This window comes from Delphinapterus leucas, chromosome 2 (assembly GCF_059928025.1).
Source record: "Delphinapterus leucas isolate spDelLeu-1000000601 "Yukka" chromosome 2, BTC_Dleu_Yukka2, whole genome shotgun sequence".
In the NCBI taxonomy this organism is placed as follows: Eukaryota; Metazoa; Chordata; class Mammalia; order Artiodactyla; family Monodontidae; genus Delphinapterus; species Delphinapterus leucas.
This window is the reverse complement of record NC_143130.1, coordinates 68834969-68850448: the sequence shown is the minus strand read 5'-3', so window position 1 is coordinate 68850448 and position 15480 is coordinate 68834969. Positions and strand designations below refer to the sequence as shown.

Below are 15480 nucleotides of genomic sequence, written 5' to 3'. Positions count from 1 at the left end.
GTTTTTGTTTGCCTGTTGGAATATCTGGGCCCTACTGGCAGACTACGCTAGGCAGTAGCAGTGCTGAGAACCCGGGGGCGGGGGGTGCCGAATAAGAGCAATTAGAGCTGTAAGAACATTTGCTCTTGTTCCTATTTTTGCCTGTGCTCATCAAGTTTTCAGAGGCTGAACTGAGATCACCTCTAAGGAGGGGAGGCTGGAGTCAGGGATGGCAGCTCCTCCTGTAATCCATTCTTTCCTAATTCCCCTCTTGTTACAGCAAGAAGTGTTCACTAAAATAAAACGGAATGGCAGAATTTATGGCCCCTTTTTCTCCCCATACTAATCAAACCTGCTTTTCAAATATCTACCTATACAGGTCCATGTGTCCATTTTTGACACATGTATTCCTCAGGCAGTTTGTGAAATCAGTGCAACAGGATAAAGATGGAAAGTTGTTTTTTAAATTAAATACTAGATAAGCATATTTTATAAGTTATTTGCTTTCTTAGAAGGACTTTTAACTCTTCCCATGATAAAACAGGAATTCTCTCAAAGCCCTCCTAGAGATTCATTGCAAAATTCAGCACTAAATGCTGGTTTTCATTTTTTTTCATTTTAGGCGCAAGAAGCCATGAATGACAGTCCCAATAACAAAAGAACATTTTCATTTGTGTTGGTGATTTCTCCAAAGCAATGCCAGAAGGAGTCTTCTGAATGAATCATCTTGTAGAACTCCAGCTTTGTTGAATACCACAGACCTCAGATATGTCATCATACACTGGCCTACATAAAGATTCCCCTATGGCTCCAAAGATATCTAGGATTCTACAAACTTGTTATATTATACACCTTGCCATATTTAATATTAATAACAGAGAAAGACACCTCTCTTTCTCATGCCGTATGAACTTTTTTATAATGCTATTTTTTTGTATATTTCTTGTATACTTATAAACTAATTCATGCATGTATTTGTCTTGGCTGATTAAGAAAGAATATATCTAGATCACGCTTTGCTTTTTATTGTGACTCTTCTACTTCCTGTCTGAATATTTAAGGGTTTATAAACAAAACAAATGCTGCTGTTGATTAGCTGCAAGAATGCACTTTAGACATATATTTGACAATTCAAACTTTCAAAATAAAGAAAGATATCAGAGACTGGCCAATACTAAAACCATTTTAGGAAGGTGTTCTGAATTTTGTATATATGTACTTTCTGACATTTAGATATACCAAAAGAATTGAAATAAAAAGCACTAAAATACAAGGTTGTGTGATAGTAATTTAACACTTAGTCCCAGAACCTAGCATTGTGCCTTGCTGGCACGTTTGTGGGATGAATTAAAAGAAAGCACTAGAAATTTCCCTCACCACGTTGAGGATACTTGTTTCAGCATGCAAAGGAACAGCTTCAAAAGGGGCTATTTCCTCTGTTGAAAACCAGGAACATTCTCCCAGCCCACCGGGTGTACTGCAGCCCCTGGGCAATCCTTTACACACAGACTGTGTTTGATTTGGAATCTTCCTTTTACTTCATTCAACTTAGGCTTTCAAGACCAGCACTCAGTCTCCGGGTATGAAAATTTTAAATTATTGATATTATACCCAACTCACACGCATAGATATAAGGTAGAGGAGCAAGTGATGGCAGCATGATGGCAGTGTGAGTTATAAATAAAAGAGGGAAAAAAAAGGAACAACTAATGGGTCACTGATAACTGAACAAAAGTATCTCTGTACATTACACCAGAACATCCAAAAGATTTCTACTGATAAGCGCTACGGAATGGATGGACCTTGGAGAGGGCTGCAGATCCAAGGGAGCTGCTGAGCCTGCCTCAGCCCCACTCGCTGTGGGTGCGGTGGGAAGCTAGACTGGGGGTGCAGCACTGGGTGGACAGGAGGTCCAGCCAGCCCGACAGAGAACCCGGCACACTGTGGGGAGCGGGACGGAGACCAGTTTGGAGGCAGAGAAAGAGCAGGAGCACACTGGGCGTCCACTGCCGGGGACAGCAGCCACCTCCCTCACAGAGGTCTCTAAGGGACTGCCTGGCTGGTCACAGCTGGAGGAACCTCTTTCTCTCCAGCAGCACAATTTCCTCAGGAGCAACCTCCCTGACTAGTGGAAGTGGAAAGAGGGAGACAAGAACAAAGGGCACTGGAGTATCTCACTCCCTGCCATCTGTCTGCCTCATATTTCAGCAGGAGGTCCATGCGTGGCCCTCTGGGGGCTCCCCGCAGTGGAGGATCTCCTTGCCAGGCTGTGGGCAACCACAGGTGCTGAGCCCACACTTGCCCGCTCTGCTGCCAGCTTTTTCACAGGCACTCCCTAGCACAGCCCCAGAGCCAGCTCAGGTAGAGAAACCGAAAACTTGAGCTATGGTGCCACCTTCTGGAGAATAAAAGCAAGGTTTCTAATTGCCAGTGTTGAACAAAGTAAGCAACTAATAAAAATGTGTGCTACTTCAAACTCAATGGCAGGGGCACATTTTACCAAGCACTATGAAAAATCACAGTGATATGGTATCACAATGAGAAAAACTAATTCTCCAGCAACTGAACCCAAAGGCACAGTATACTGTGACCTGATAAAGAATTAAAAACAGCTGTGATGAAGGATTTATCTGCTGAGCTACAAGAAAACTCAGGCAATTCAAGAATATAGAAATAAATTTACTGAATGTAAGGTGCTGTTTACCAAATATACTGAAATGTTTAAAAAGAACCAGACAAATTCTGGAGCTGGAGAATTCAATGAATGACATCAAGAATGTATAGAAAGCTTAGGAAATAAGGCAGATGAGATCTGGGAAAGAATCTGCAACTCAGAGGGTAGAAATTTAGAAATGACTCAGGAGGAGAGAGAACTAAGATTTTTAAAAAGTGAAGAAAACCTACGAGAACTCTCGTATATGACGACAAAATAAATATAAGAATAATGGTCTACCAGAAGGAGCAGAGAGGGAGAGGGGAGCAGAGAGTGTGTATTTAAAAAAATAATAGCTGAGAATCTCCCAAGCCTGGGGAGGGAAAGGGATATAAAAGTCCAATAAGCTAACAGGACACCCTATTATCTCAATGCAAAAAGACCTCCAAAACACACTATAATGAAACTGTCAAAAATCAAAGAAAAAAAAGAAAAAACCTTAAAGGCATCCAGGGGTTAAAAAAATAGTAACCTACAAAGGAATCCCCACAAGGCTATCAATGGATTTCCCAGCAGAAATTCTATAGGCCAGGAGAGGGGAACGACATATTCAAAGTGTTGAAGATAAATACGGCCAGCCAAGAATACTTTATCCAGCGAAGTTGACCTTCAGCTATGAAGGAGAAATAAAGGCTTTCCCAGACAAACAAAACCTGCCATGCAGGAAATGCTGAAAGGAGTTCTTCAGCTGAAACAGAATGATGCTAATTAGTGACATAAAAAACAATGAAAGTACACATAAAAAGAGGTAAAATTGGGACATCAAAAGTATAAAAGGGGAGGAGTAAAAAGGGTTGAATCTTTATAGGCGAATGAAAACAAGGTGCTATCAACAGCATGAAAAGGACTATTTTACCTATGAGATATATTATAAGCCACAAAGTAACCACAGAACAAAAATCTAGAGGCATGAAACATTAAAAAAAAAAAAAAAAAAAAAGGGAGTGGGGGAAGACTGAGCAAATCACTAAGGAAAACCACCACTTTACAAAGGTAGACAGAAACAAAAAAAAGAAAGGAGACAGAAAGGAGTGACATCAATAATCACTCCAAATATATGATATCACTTATATGCAGAATCTAAAAAAAAAAAAATATATACAAATGAACCTATTCACAAAACAGAAACAGACTAACAGACTAAGAAAATAAACTTCTGGTTACCAAAGGGGAGGGATAAGTTGGCAGTTTGGGATTGATGCATTCATGCTGCTATATTTAAAATATTTAAAATGAAAAGACAACCCACAGAATGGGGTTTGTAAATGATGCTACCGACAAGGGATTAATCTCCAAAATATACAAACAGCTCATGCAACTCAATATCAAAAACAAACAAAACAACCCAATCAAAAACAACCCAGATCTAAATAGACATTTCTCCGAAGAAGACACACAGATGGCCAAAAAGCACAGGAAAAGATGCTCAAGATCACTAATTATTATTAGAGAAATGCAAATCAAAGCTACGAGACATCACCTCACATTGGTCAGAATAGCCATCATCAAAAAATCTATAAATAATATATGCTGGAGAGGGTGTAGAGAAAAGGGGACCCTCCTACACTGTTGGTGGAAATGTAAACTGGTACAGCCACTATGGAGAACAGTATGGAGGTTCCTTAAAAAACTAAAAATAGAACTACTGTATGACCCAGCAATCCCATGCCCAGGCACCTACCCAAAGAAAACCATAATTTGAAAACATACACGCACCCCAATGTTCATTGTAGCACTATTTACAATAGCCAGGATATGGAAGAAGCCTAAATATCCATCAAGAGAGGAATGGATAAAGAAGATGTGTACAGGGCTTCCCTTGTGGCACAGTGGTTGGGAGTCCGCCTGCCGATGCAGGGGACGCGGGTTCGTGACCCGGTCCGGGAAGATCCCACATGCCACGGAGCGGCTGGGCCCGTGAGCCATGGCCGCTGAGCCTGTGCGTCCGGAGCCTGTGCTCCGCAACGGGAGAGGCCACAACAGTGAGAGGCCCGCGTACCGTAAAAAAAAAAAAAAAAAAGATGTGTACATATATACAATGGAATATTACTCAGCCATAGAAAAGAACAAAATAATGCCATCTGCAGCAACATGGATGGACCTAGAGATGGTCATACTGACTGAGTAAAGTCAGACAGAGAAAGGGACTTCCCTGGTGGTCCACTGGGTAAGACTACGAGCTCCCAATGCAGGGGGCCCAGGTTTGATCCCTGGTCAGGGAACTAGATATCTCATGTGTCGCAACTAAGAGTTCGCATGCCACAACTAAGAGACCACACGCTGCAACTAAGACCCAGTGCAGCGTAAATAAATAAATACTTTTTAAAAGCCCAGAAAGACAAATATCAGATGATATCTCTTATATACAGAATCTAAAAAAAAAAAAAAAATGATACAAATGAACCTTATTTACAAAACAGAAAGACTCCCAAACTCAGAAAACAAATTTATGGTTACCAAAGGGGAGGGAAAAATTGGGAGTTTGAGATTGACATATACACACTACTATATTTAAAATAGATAACAACAAGGACCTGCTCAATATTCTGTAATAACGTAAATGGGAAAAGAATTTGAAAAAGAATAGACACATGTATATGTATAACTGAACTACTTTGCTGTACACCTGAAACTAACACGACATTCTTTTTTTTGTGCGGTACACGGGCCTCTCACTGTTGTGGCCTCTCCCATTGCGGAGCACAGGCTCCGGATGCACAGGCTCAGTGGCCATGGCTCATGGGCCCCGCCGCTCCACAGCATGTGGGATCCTCCCGGACTGGGTCACGAACCCGTGTCCCCTGCATCGGCAGGTGGGCTCTCAACCACTGCGCCACCAGGGAAGCCCCTAACACGACATTCTTAATCAACTACACTCCAATATAAAATATAAATTAAAAAAAGACTAAATCAGGAAGAAATAGAAAATATGAACAGAATAATAATAGCCAACTAGATTAAGTCTGTAATCATAAACTTCCCAACAGAGAAAACCCCAGGACCAGATTGCTACACTGGCGAATTCTACCAAACATTCAAAGAATAATCAACATCAGTCCTTCCCAAACTCTTACAAAAATTTGAGAAGGTAATACTTCCAAACTGATTCTACTGACATGAGGCCAGCATTACCCTGAAGCCAAAGCCAGATAAGGACACCACAAGAAATGAAAACGATAAATACCCCTGATGAATACAGGAACAAAAAGTGTCAACAAAGTATCAGCAAACTGAATTCAAGAACTCTTAAGGATTGTACACCATGACCAAGCGGGATTTATGCTTTGTATGCAAGGATGGTTCAACATATGCAAATCAATAAACACAATATATATTCATAAAATGAAAGATAAAAGTCACGTGATCATCTCAAGAGATGCAGAAAAACCATTTGACAAAATACAACATCCTTTCATGATAAAAACCTTTAGCAGATTGGGTATAGAAGGAACATACCTAAACATGATAAAGGTCATGTATAACAAATGCAAACCTAACATTATACTCAATAGAGAAAGATTGAAAGCTTTTCTTCTAAGATCAGGAATAAGACAAGGATGTCCACTCTCACCATTCTTATTCAATATAGTGTTGGAAGCCCTAGCCAGAGTAACTAGGCAAGACGAAGAAATAAAAGGCATCCAAATTGGGGAAAAATAAGTTACTCTTCCTGTATATAGAAATGAAGGTGATATGATCCTGTATAAAGATAATCCCAAAGACTCTACTAAAAAACTGTTGGAACTAATCAATGATGTCAGTAAAGTTGCAGGATACAAGATCAACATACAGAAATTAGTTGGATTTCTACACACTAAGGAGAAAACATATGAAAAAGAAATGAAACTATCCTATTTGCAACAGCATCGAAACAATAACATACTTAGGAGTAATTTTCTTTTGTTTTTCTTTTTTTAACATCTTTATTGGAGTATAACTGCTTTACAATGGTGTGTTAGTTTATGCTTTATAACGAAGTGAATCAGTTATACATATACATATGTTCCCATATCTCTTCCCTCTTGCGTCTCCCTCCCTCCCACCCTCCCTATCCCACCCCTCTAGGTGGTCACAAACCACCGAGCTGATCTCCCTGTGCTATGCGGCTGCTTCCCACTCGCTATCTATTTTACATTTGGTAGTGTATATATGTCCATGTCACTCTCTCACTTTGTCACAGCTTACCCTTCGCCCTCCCCATATCCGCAAGTCCATTCTCTAGTAGGTCTGTGTCTTTATTCCTGTCTTACCCCTAGGTTCTTCATGACATTTTTTTTCTCTTAAATTACATATATATGTGTTAGCATACAGTATTTGTCTTTCTCTTTCTGACTTACTTCACTCTGTATGACAGACTCTAGGTCCACCCACCTCATTACAAATAGCTCAATTTCCTTTCTTTTTATGGCTGAGTAATATTCCATTGTATATATGTGCCACATCTTCTTCATCCATTCATCCGATGATGGACACTTAGGTTGTTTCCATCTCTTGGCTATTGTAAAGAGAGCTGCAATGAACATTTTGGTACATGACTCTTTTTGAATTATGGTTTTCTCAGGGTATATGTCCAGCAGTGGGATTGCTGGGTCATATGGTAGTTCTATTTGTAGATTTTTAAGGAACCTCCATACTGTTCTCCATAGTGGCTGTGCCAATTCACATTCCCACCAGCAGTGCAAGAGTGTTCCCTTTTCTCCACACCCTCTCCAGCATTTATTGTTTCTAGATTTTTTGATGATGGCCATTCTGACTGGTGTGAGATAGTATCTCATTGTAGTTTTGATTTGCATTTCTCTAATGATTAATGATGTTGAGCATTCTTTCATGTGTTTGTTGGCAGTCTGTATATCTTCTTTGGAGAAATGTCTATTTAGGTTTTCTGCCCATTTTTGGATTGCGTTTTTTTTTGTTATTGAGCTGCATGAGCTGCTTGTAAATTTTGGAGATTAGTCCTTGGTCAGTTGCTTCATTTGCAAATATTTTCTCCCATTCTGAGGGTTGTCTTTTGGTCTTGTTTATGGTTTCCTTTGCTGTGCAAAAGCTTTGAAGTTTTATTAGGTGCCATTTGTTTATTTTTGTTTTGATTTCCATTTCTCTAGGAGGTGGGTCAAAAAGGATCTTGCTGTGATTTATGTCATAGAGTGTTCTGCCTATGTTTTCCTCTAAGAGTTTGATAGTTTCTGGCTTTATATTTAGGTCTTTAATGCATTTTGAGCTTATTTTTGTGTATGGTGTTAGTGAGTGATATAATCTCATACTTTTACATGTACCTGTCCAGTTTTCCCAGCACCACTTACTGAAGAGGCTGTCCTTTCTCCACTGTACATTCCTGCCTCCTTTATCAAAGATAACGTGACCATATGTGCGTGGGTTTATCTCTGGGCTTTCTATCCTGTTCCATTGATCTATCTTTCTGTTTTTGTGCCAGTACCATACTGTCCTGATTACTGTAGTTTTGTAGTATAGTCTGAAGTCAGGGAGCCTGATTCCTCCAGCTCCATTTTTCGTTCTCAAGATTGCTTTGGCTATTCGGGGTCTTTTGTGTTTCCATACATATTGTGAAATTTTTTGTTCTAGTTCTGTGAAAAATGCCAGTGGTAGTTTGATAGGGATTGCATTCAATCTGTAGATTGCTTTGGGTAGTAGAGTCATATTCACAATGTTGATTCTTCCAATCCAAGAACATGGTATATCTCTCCATGTATTTGTATCATCTTTAATTTCTTTCATCAGTGTCTTATAATTTTCTGCATACAGGTCTTTTGTCTCCTTAGGTAGGTTTATTCCTAGATATTTTATTCTTTTTGTTGCAGTGGTAAATGGGAGTGTTTTCTTGATTTCACTTTCAGATCTTTCATCATTAGTGTATAGGAATGCCAGAGATTTCTGTGCATTAATTTTGTATCCTGCTACTTTACCAAATTCACTGATTAGCTCTAGTAGTTGTCTGGTAGCATCTTTAGGATTCTCTATGTATAGTACCATGGCATCTGCAAACAGTGACAGCTTTACTTCTTCTTTTCCGATTTGGATTCCTTTTATTTCCTTTTCATCACTGATTGCTGTGGCTAAACTTCCAAAACTATGTTGAATAAGAGTGGTGAGAGTGGGCAACCTTGTCTTGTTCCTGATCGTAGTGGAAATGGTTTCAGTTTTTCACCATTGAGGATGATGATGGCTGTGGCTTTGTCATATATGACCTTTAATATGTTGAGGAAAGTTCCTCTATGCCTACTTTCTGCAGGGTTTTTATCATAAATGGGTGTTGAATTTTGTCGAAAGCTTTCTCTGCATCTATTGAGATGATCATATGGTTTTTCTCCTTCAATTTGTTAATATGGTTTATCACATTGATTGATTTGCATATATTAAAGAATCCTTGCATTCCTGGAATAAACCCCACTTAATCATGGTGTATGATTCTCTTAATGTGCTGTTGGATTCTGTTTGCTAGTATTTTGTTGAGGATTTTTGCATCTATGTTCATCAGTGATATCGGCCTGTAGTTTTCTTTCTTTGTGACATCCTTGTCTGGTTTTGGTATCAGGGTGATGGTGGCCTTGTAGAATGAGTTTGGGAGTGTTGCTACCTCTATTATATTTTGGAAGACTTTGAGAAGGATAGGTGTTAGCTCTTCCCTAAATGTTTGATAGAATTCGCCTGTGAAGTCATCTGGTCCTGGGCTTTTGTTTGTTGGAAGAATTTTAACCACAGTTTCAATTTCAGTGCTTGTGATTGGTCTGTTCATATTTTCTATTTCTTCCTGATTCAGTCTTGGCACGTTGTGCATTTCTAAGAATTTGTCCATTTCTTACAGGTTGTCCATTTTATTGGCATAGAGTTGCTTGTAGTAATCTCTCATGATCTTTTGTATTTCTGCAGTGTCACTTGTTACTCCTCCTTTTTCATTTCTATTGATTTGAGTCTTCTCCCTTTTTTTCTTGATGAGTCTGGCTAATGATTTATCAGTTTTGTTTATCTTCTCAAAGAACCAGCTTTTAGTTTTATTGATCTTTGCTATTGTTTCCTTCATTTCTTTTTCATTTATTTCTGATCTGATTTTTATGATTTCTGTCCTTCTGCTAACTTTGGGTTTTTTTTGTTTTTTCTCTAATTGCTTTAGGTGCAAGGTTAGGTTGTTTACTCGAGATGTTTCCTGTTTCTTAAGGTGGGCTTGTATTGCTATAAACTTCCCTCTTAGAACTGCTTTTGCTGCATCCCATAGGTTTTGGGTCATCGTGTCTCCATTGTCATTTGTTTCTAGGTACTTTTTATTTCCTCTTTGATTTCTTCAGTGATCACTTCGTTATTAAGTAGTGTATTGTTTAGCCTCCATGTGTTTGTAGTTTTTACAGATCTTTTCCTGTAATTGATATCTAGTCTCATAGCATTGTGGTCGGAAAAGACACTTGATACAATTTCAATTTTCTTAAATTTACCAAGGCTTGATTTGTGACCCAAGGTATGATCTATCCTGGAGAATGTTCCATGAGCACTTGAGTAAAATGTGTATTCTGTTTTTGGATGGAATGTCCTATAAATATCAATTAAGTCCATCTTATTTAATGTATCATTTAAAGCCTGTGTTTCCTTATTTATTTTCATTTTGGATGATCTGTCCATTGGTGAAAGTGGGGTGTTAAAATCTCCTACTATTAATGTGTTATTGTCGATTTCCCATTTTATGGCTGTTAGTATTTGCCTTATGTATTGAGGTGCTCCTTTGTTGGGTGCATAAATATTTACAATTGTTTTATCTTCTTCTTGGATCGATCCCTTGATCGTTATGTAGTGTCCTTCTTTGTCTCTTCTAATAGTCTTTATTTTAAAGTCTATTTTGTGTGATATGAGAATTGCTACTCCAGCTTTCTTCTGGTTTCCATTTGCATGGAATGTCTTTTTCCATCCCTTCACTTTTAGTCTGTATGTGTCTCTAGGTCTGAAGTGGGTCTCTTGTAGACAGCATATATGTGGGTCTTGTTTTTGTATCCATTCAGCCAGTCTGTGTCTTTCGGTGGGAGCATTTAATCCGTTTACACTTAAGGTAATTACCGATATGTATGTTCCTATTCCCATTTTCTTAATTGTTTTGGGTTCGTTATTGTAGGTCTTTTCCTTCTCTTGTGTTTCCTGCCTAGAGAAGATCCTTTAGCATTTGCTGTAAAGCTGGTTTGGTGGTGCTGAGCTCTCTCAGCTTTTGCTTGTCTGTAAAGGTTTTAATTTCTCCCTCAAATATGAATGAGATCCTTGCTGGGTAGAGTAATCTTGGTTGTAGGTTTTTCTCCTTCATCACTTTAAATACATCCTGCCAGTCCCTTCTGGCTTGCAGAGTTTCTGCTGAAAGATCAGCTGTTAACCTTATGGGGATTCCCTTGTGTGTTATTTGTTGTTTTTCCCTTGCTGCTTTTAATATGCTTTCTTTGTATTTAATTTTTGACAGCTTGATTAATATGTGTCTTGGCGTGTTTCTCCATGGATTTATCCTGTATGGGACTCTCTGTGCTTCCTGGACTTGATTAACTATTTCCTTTCCCATATTAGGGAAGTTTTCAACTATAATCTCTTCAAATATTTTCTCAGTCCCTTTCTTTTTCTCTTCTTCTTCTGGAACCCCTATAATTCGAATGTTGGTGCGTTTAATGTTGTCCCAGAGGTCTCTAAGACTGTCCTCAGTTCTTTTCATTCTTTTTTCTTCATTCTGCTCTGCAGTAGTTATTTCCACTATTTTATCTTCCAGGTCACTTATTCGTTTTTCTGCCTCAGTTATTCTGCTATTGATCCCTTCTAGAGTATTTTTAATTTCATTTATTGTGTTGTTCATCATTGCTTGTTTCATCTTTAGTTCTTCTAGGTCCTTGTTAAATGTTTCTTGCATTTTGTCTATTCTATTTCCAAGATTTTGGATCATGTTTACTATCATTATTCTGAATTCTTTTTCAGGTAGACTGCCTATTTCCTCTTCATTTGTTAGGTTTGGTGGGTTTTTATCTTGCTCCTTCATCTGCTGTGTGTTTTTCTGTCTTTTCATTTTGCTTATCTTACTGTGTTTGGGGTCTCCTTTTTGCAGGCTGCAGGTTCATAGTTCCCATTGTTTTTGGTGTCTGTCCCCAGTGGCTAAAGTTGGTTCAGTGGGTTGTGTAGGCTTCCTGGTGGAGGGGACTAGTGCCTGTGTCCTGGTGGATGAGGCTGGATCTTGTCTCTCTGGTGGGCAGGTCCACGTCTGGTGGTGTGTTTTGGGGTGTCTGTGGACTTATTATGATTTTAGGAATCCTCTCTGCTAATGGGTGGGGTTGTGTTCCTGTCTTGCTAGTTGTTTGGCATACGGTTGTCCAGCACTGTAGCTTGCTGGTCGTTGAGTGAAGCTGGGTGTTGGTGTTGAGATGGAGATCTCTGGGAGATTTTCGCTGTTTGATATTACGTGGAGCTGGGAGGTCTCTTGTGGACCAGTGTCCTGAAGTTGGCTCTCCCACTTCAGAGGCACAGCACTGACTCCTGGCTGCAGCACCAAGAGCCTTTCATCCACATGGCTCAGAATAAAAGGGAGAGGGAGGGAGGGAGGGAGGGAGGGAAGGAGGAAGGAAGGTAGGTAAAAGAAAATAAAGATAAAATAAAATAAAGTTATTAAAATAAAAAATAATTATTAAGAAAAAAAATTTTTTAACGCACGGATAGAACCCTAGGACAAATGGTGAAAGCGAAGCTATACAGACAAAATCTTACCAGATGCATACACATACACACTCACAAAAAGGGGAAAAGGGGAAAAAATAATAAATCTTGCTCTCAAAGTCCACCTCCTCAATTTGGGATGATTCGTTGTGTATTCAGGTATTCCACAGATGCAGGGTACATCAAGTTGATTGTGGAGATTTAGTCTGCTGCTCCTGAGGCTGTTGGAAGGGATTTCTCTTTCTCTTCTTTGTTTTCACAGCTCCTGGGGTTCAGCTTTGGATTTGGGCCCGCCTCTGCGTGTAGGTCGCCGGAGGGCATCTGTTTGTCGCTCAGACAGGATGGGGTTAAAGGAGCCACTGATTCGGGGGCTCTGGCTCACTCAGGCCGGGGGGAGGGAGGGGCACGATGTGGGGCGAGCAGCAGCCTGAGGTGCGCCATGTATTCTACAGGGGAAGTTGTCCCTGGATCCCGGGACCCTGGCAGTTGCGGGCTGCACAGGCTCCCGGGAGGGGAGGTGTGGACAGTGACCTGTGCTTGCACACAGGCTTCTTGGTGGCCGCAGCAGCAGCCTTAGCGTCTCATGCCCGTCTCTGGGGTCCGCGCTGTTAGCCGCGGCTTGTGCCCGTCTCCGGAGCTCCTTTACGCAGCGCTCTTAATCCCTTCTCCTCGTGCACCAGGAAACAAAGAGGGAAGAAAAAGTCTCTTGCCTCTTTGGCAGGTCTAGACTTTTCCCCGGACTCCCTCCGGCTAGCCGTGGCACACTAACCCCCTTCAGGTTGTGTTCAGGCAGCCAACCCCAGTCCTCTCCCTGCGCTCCGACCGAAGCCGGAGCCTCAGCTCCCAGCCCCGCCCACGCCGGTGGGTGAGCAGACAAGCCTCTCGGGCTGGTGAGTGCTGGTCGGCTCCGATCCTCTGTGCGGGAAACTCTCCGCTTTGCCCTCTGCACCCCTGTTGCTGCGCTCTCCTCTGCGGCTCTGAAGCTCCCCGCCTCTGCCACCTGCAGTCTCCGCCTGCGAAGGGGCTCCTAGTGTGTGGAAACCTTTCCTCCTTCACAGCTCCCTCCCACTGGTGTGGGTCCCGTCCCTATTCTTTTGTCTCTGTTTATTCTTTTTTCTTTTGCCCTACCCAGGTACGTGGGGAGTTTCTTGCCTTTTGGGAGGTCTGAGGTCTTCTGCCAGTGTTCAGTAGGAGGTGTTCCACGTGTACATGTATTTCTGATTATCTGTGGGGAGGAAGGTGATCTCTATGTCTCACTCTTCCGCCATCTTCCCCCTTTGCCTTGGTTTTTTTTTTTTTTTTTTTTTAATTTTTTTGGTTGTGCCTCGTGGCATGTGGGATCTTAGTTCCCTGAGCAGGAATCAAACCCACACCCCCTGCAGTGGAAGTGCACAGTCTTAACCAATGGACTACCAGGTAAGTCCCAGGAATAAATTTAATCAAGGAAGTGAAAGATATGTACAACAAAAATTATAAGACTGCTGAAAGAAATCAAAGATGACATAACAAATAGAAAAATATCTGTGCTCATGGATAAGAATACTGCTAAAATGTCTATAACATTCAAAACCATCTACAGATTCAATGCAATCCCCATCAAAATATCAACAGTATTCTTCACAGAAATAGAAAAAAAATCCTAAAATTTGTATGGAACCACAAAAGACCGCAAATAGCCAAAGTAATCCTGAAGAAAAAGAACAAAGCTGGAGGTATCACACACTTCCTGATTTCAAACTGTACTACAAAGCTACAGTAATAAAAACAGTATGGTACTGGCACAAAAATAAACACATAGACCAAGAACAGAATAAAGAGCCCAGAATTAACCCCAGCCTATATGGTCAACTAATATTCAACAAGGGAGCCAAGAGCACCCAAAGTGGAGAAGACAGTTTCTTCAACAAATGGTGCTAGGAAACTGGATTAACATATGTCTAGCAATGAAATTAAACCCATACCTTACACCACTCACAAAAATTAACTCAAAATGTATCACAAATTCAAACATAAGATCTTATACTATAAAACTAGAATGAAACATAGGGAAGAAGTTTCTCAACACTGGTTTTGGCATTGATTTTTTTGGATATGACAACAAAAGTACAAACAACAAAAGCAAAAATCAACAATCAACAAATGTGAGTACATCAAGCTTAAAAGCTTTTGCACAGTAAGGTACAATTAACAAAATGAAAAGGCAACCTACAAAATGAGAGAAAATTTTTACAAACTATGTATCAGATAAAGGGTTAATATCCAAAGCATATTTAAAAAACTCATACAACTCAACATCAGAAAAACAAACAAAAAACCGCAATCTGATTAAAAAGTGAGTAGAAGAACAGACATTTTTTTCAAAGAATACTTTCAACTGGTCAATGGGTTCATGAAAAGATGCTCAGTATCACTAATCATCAGGGAAGTGTGAATTAAAATCACAGTGAGCTATCACCTCATGCCTGTTAAGAATGGCAATCATCAAGAAGACAAGAGATAACAAGTGCTGGCAAGGATGTGAAGAAAAGGGAACCCTTACGCACTGTCAGTGGGAATGTAAATGGTGCAGGCATTATGGAAAACAGTATGAAGGTTCCTCAAAAAATTAAAAGTAGAACCACCATATGATCCAAACATCAAAGATAAATAATACACAAGTACTTCTGGTATCTATCTGAAGACAACAAAAATGCTACCTTGAAAAGATATCTACACCCCCATGTTCACTGCAGCATTATTTACAATAGCCAAGACATGGAAACAACCTAAGTGTCCACCAATGAATGAATGGACAAAGAAAATGTGTTATATATAATAACAATGGAATATTACTCAACTATGAAAAGGAATAAAATCTTGCCAGTTGAGACAACATGGATAAACCCTGAGCATATTTTGCTAAGCGAGATAAGTTAGACAAGTACTGTCTAATGTCACTTATATGTGGAATTTTAAAAAGCCAAACTTGTAAAACTTGAGAGTAATATGGTGGTTACGGAGGACAGGAAAGATGTTAAGTTTACCTGCAACAAGTATAAATAAGCCCTAGAAATATAATGCACAGTACACTGAATATAGACAACAATACTGTATTATAAACATCAAACTTCCTAAGA

The 15480-nt window shown here is 40.0% G+C and overlaps 1 protein-coding gene and 1 long non-coding RNA gene across 4 annotated transcripts in view; one reads left to right on the top strand and one right to left on the bottom strand.

Moving 5' to 3' along the window:
• Positions 1-2352, top strand: part of KIF23 (kinesin family member 23) — a 35436-nt gene extending 33084 nt beyond the window's left edge. The window contains exon 22 of one of the 3 annotated variants that reach the window (XM_089907060.1): positions 602-2352. In XM_089907060.1, the coding sequence (XP_089763186.1) occupies positions 602-617 (16 nt within the window). In that variant the 3' untranslated portion in view covers positions 618-2352. The remainder of the gene's footprint in view (positions 1-601) is intronic. The other 2 variants (XM_089907058.1, XM_089907059.1) reach the window with 2 other exon arrangements.
• Positions 1-15480, bottom strand: part of LOC111177770 (uncharacterized) — a 44201-nt gene that overhangs the window by 7874 nt on the left and 20847 nt on the right. The window lies entirely within an intron of this gene.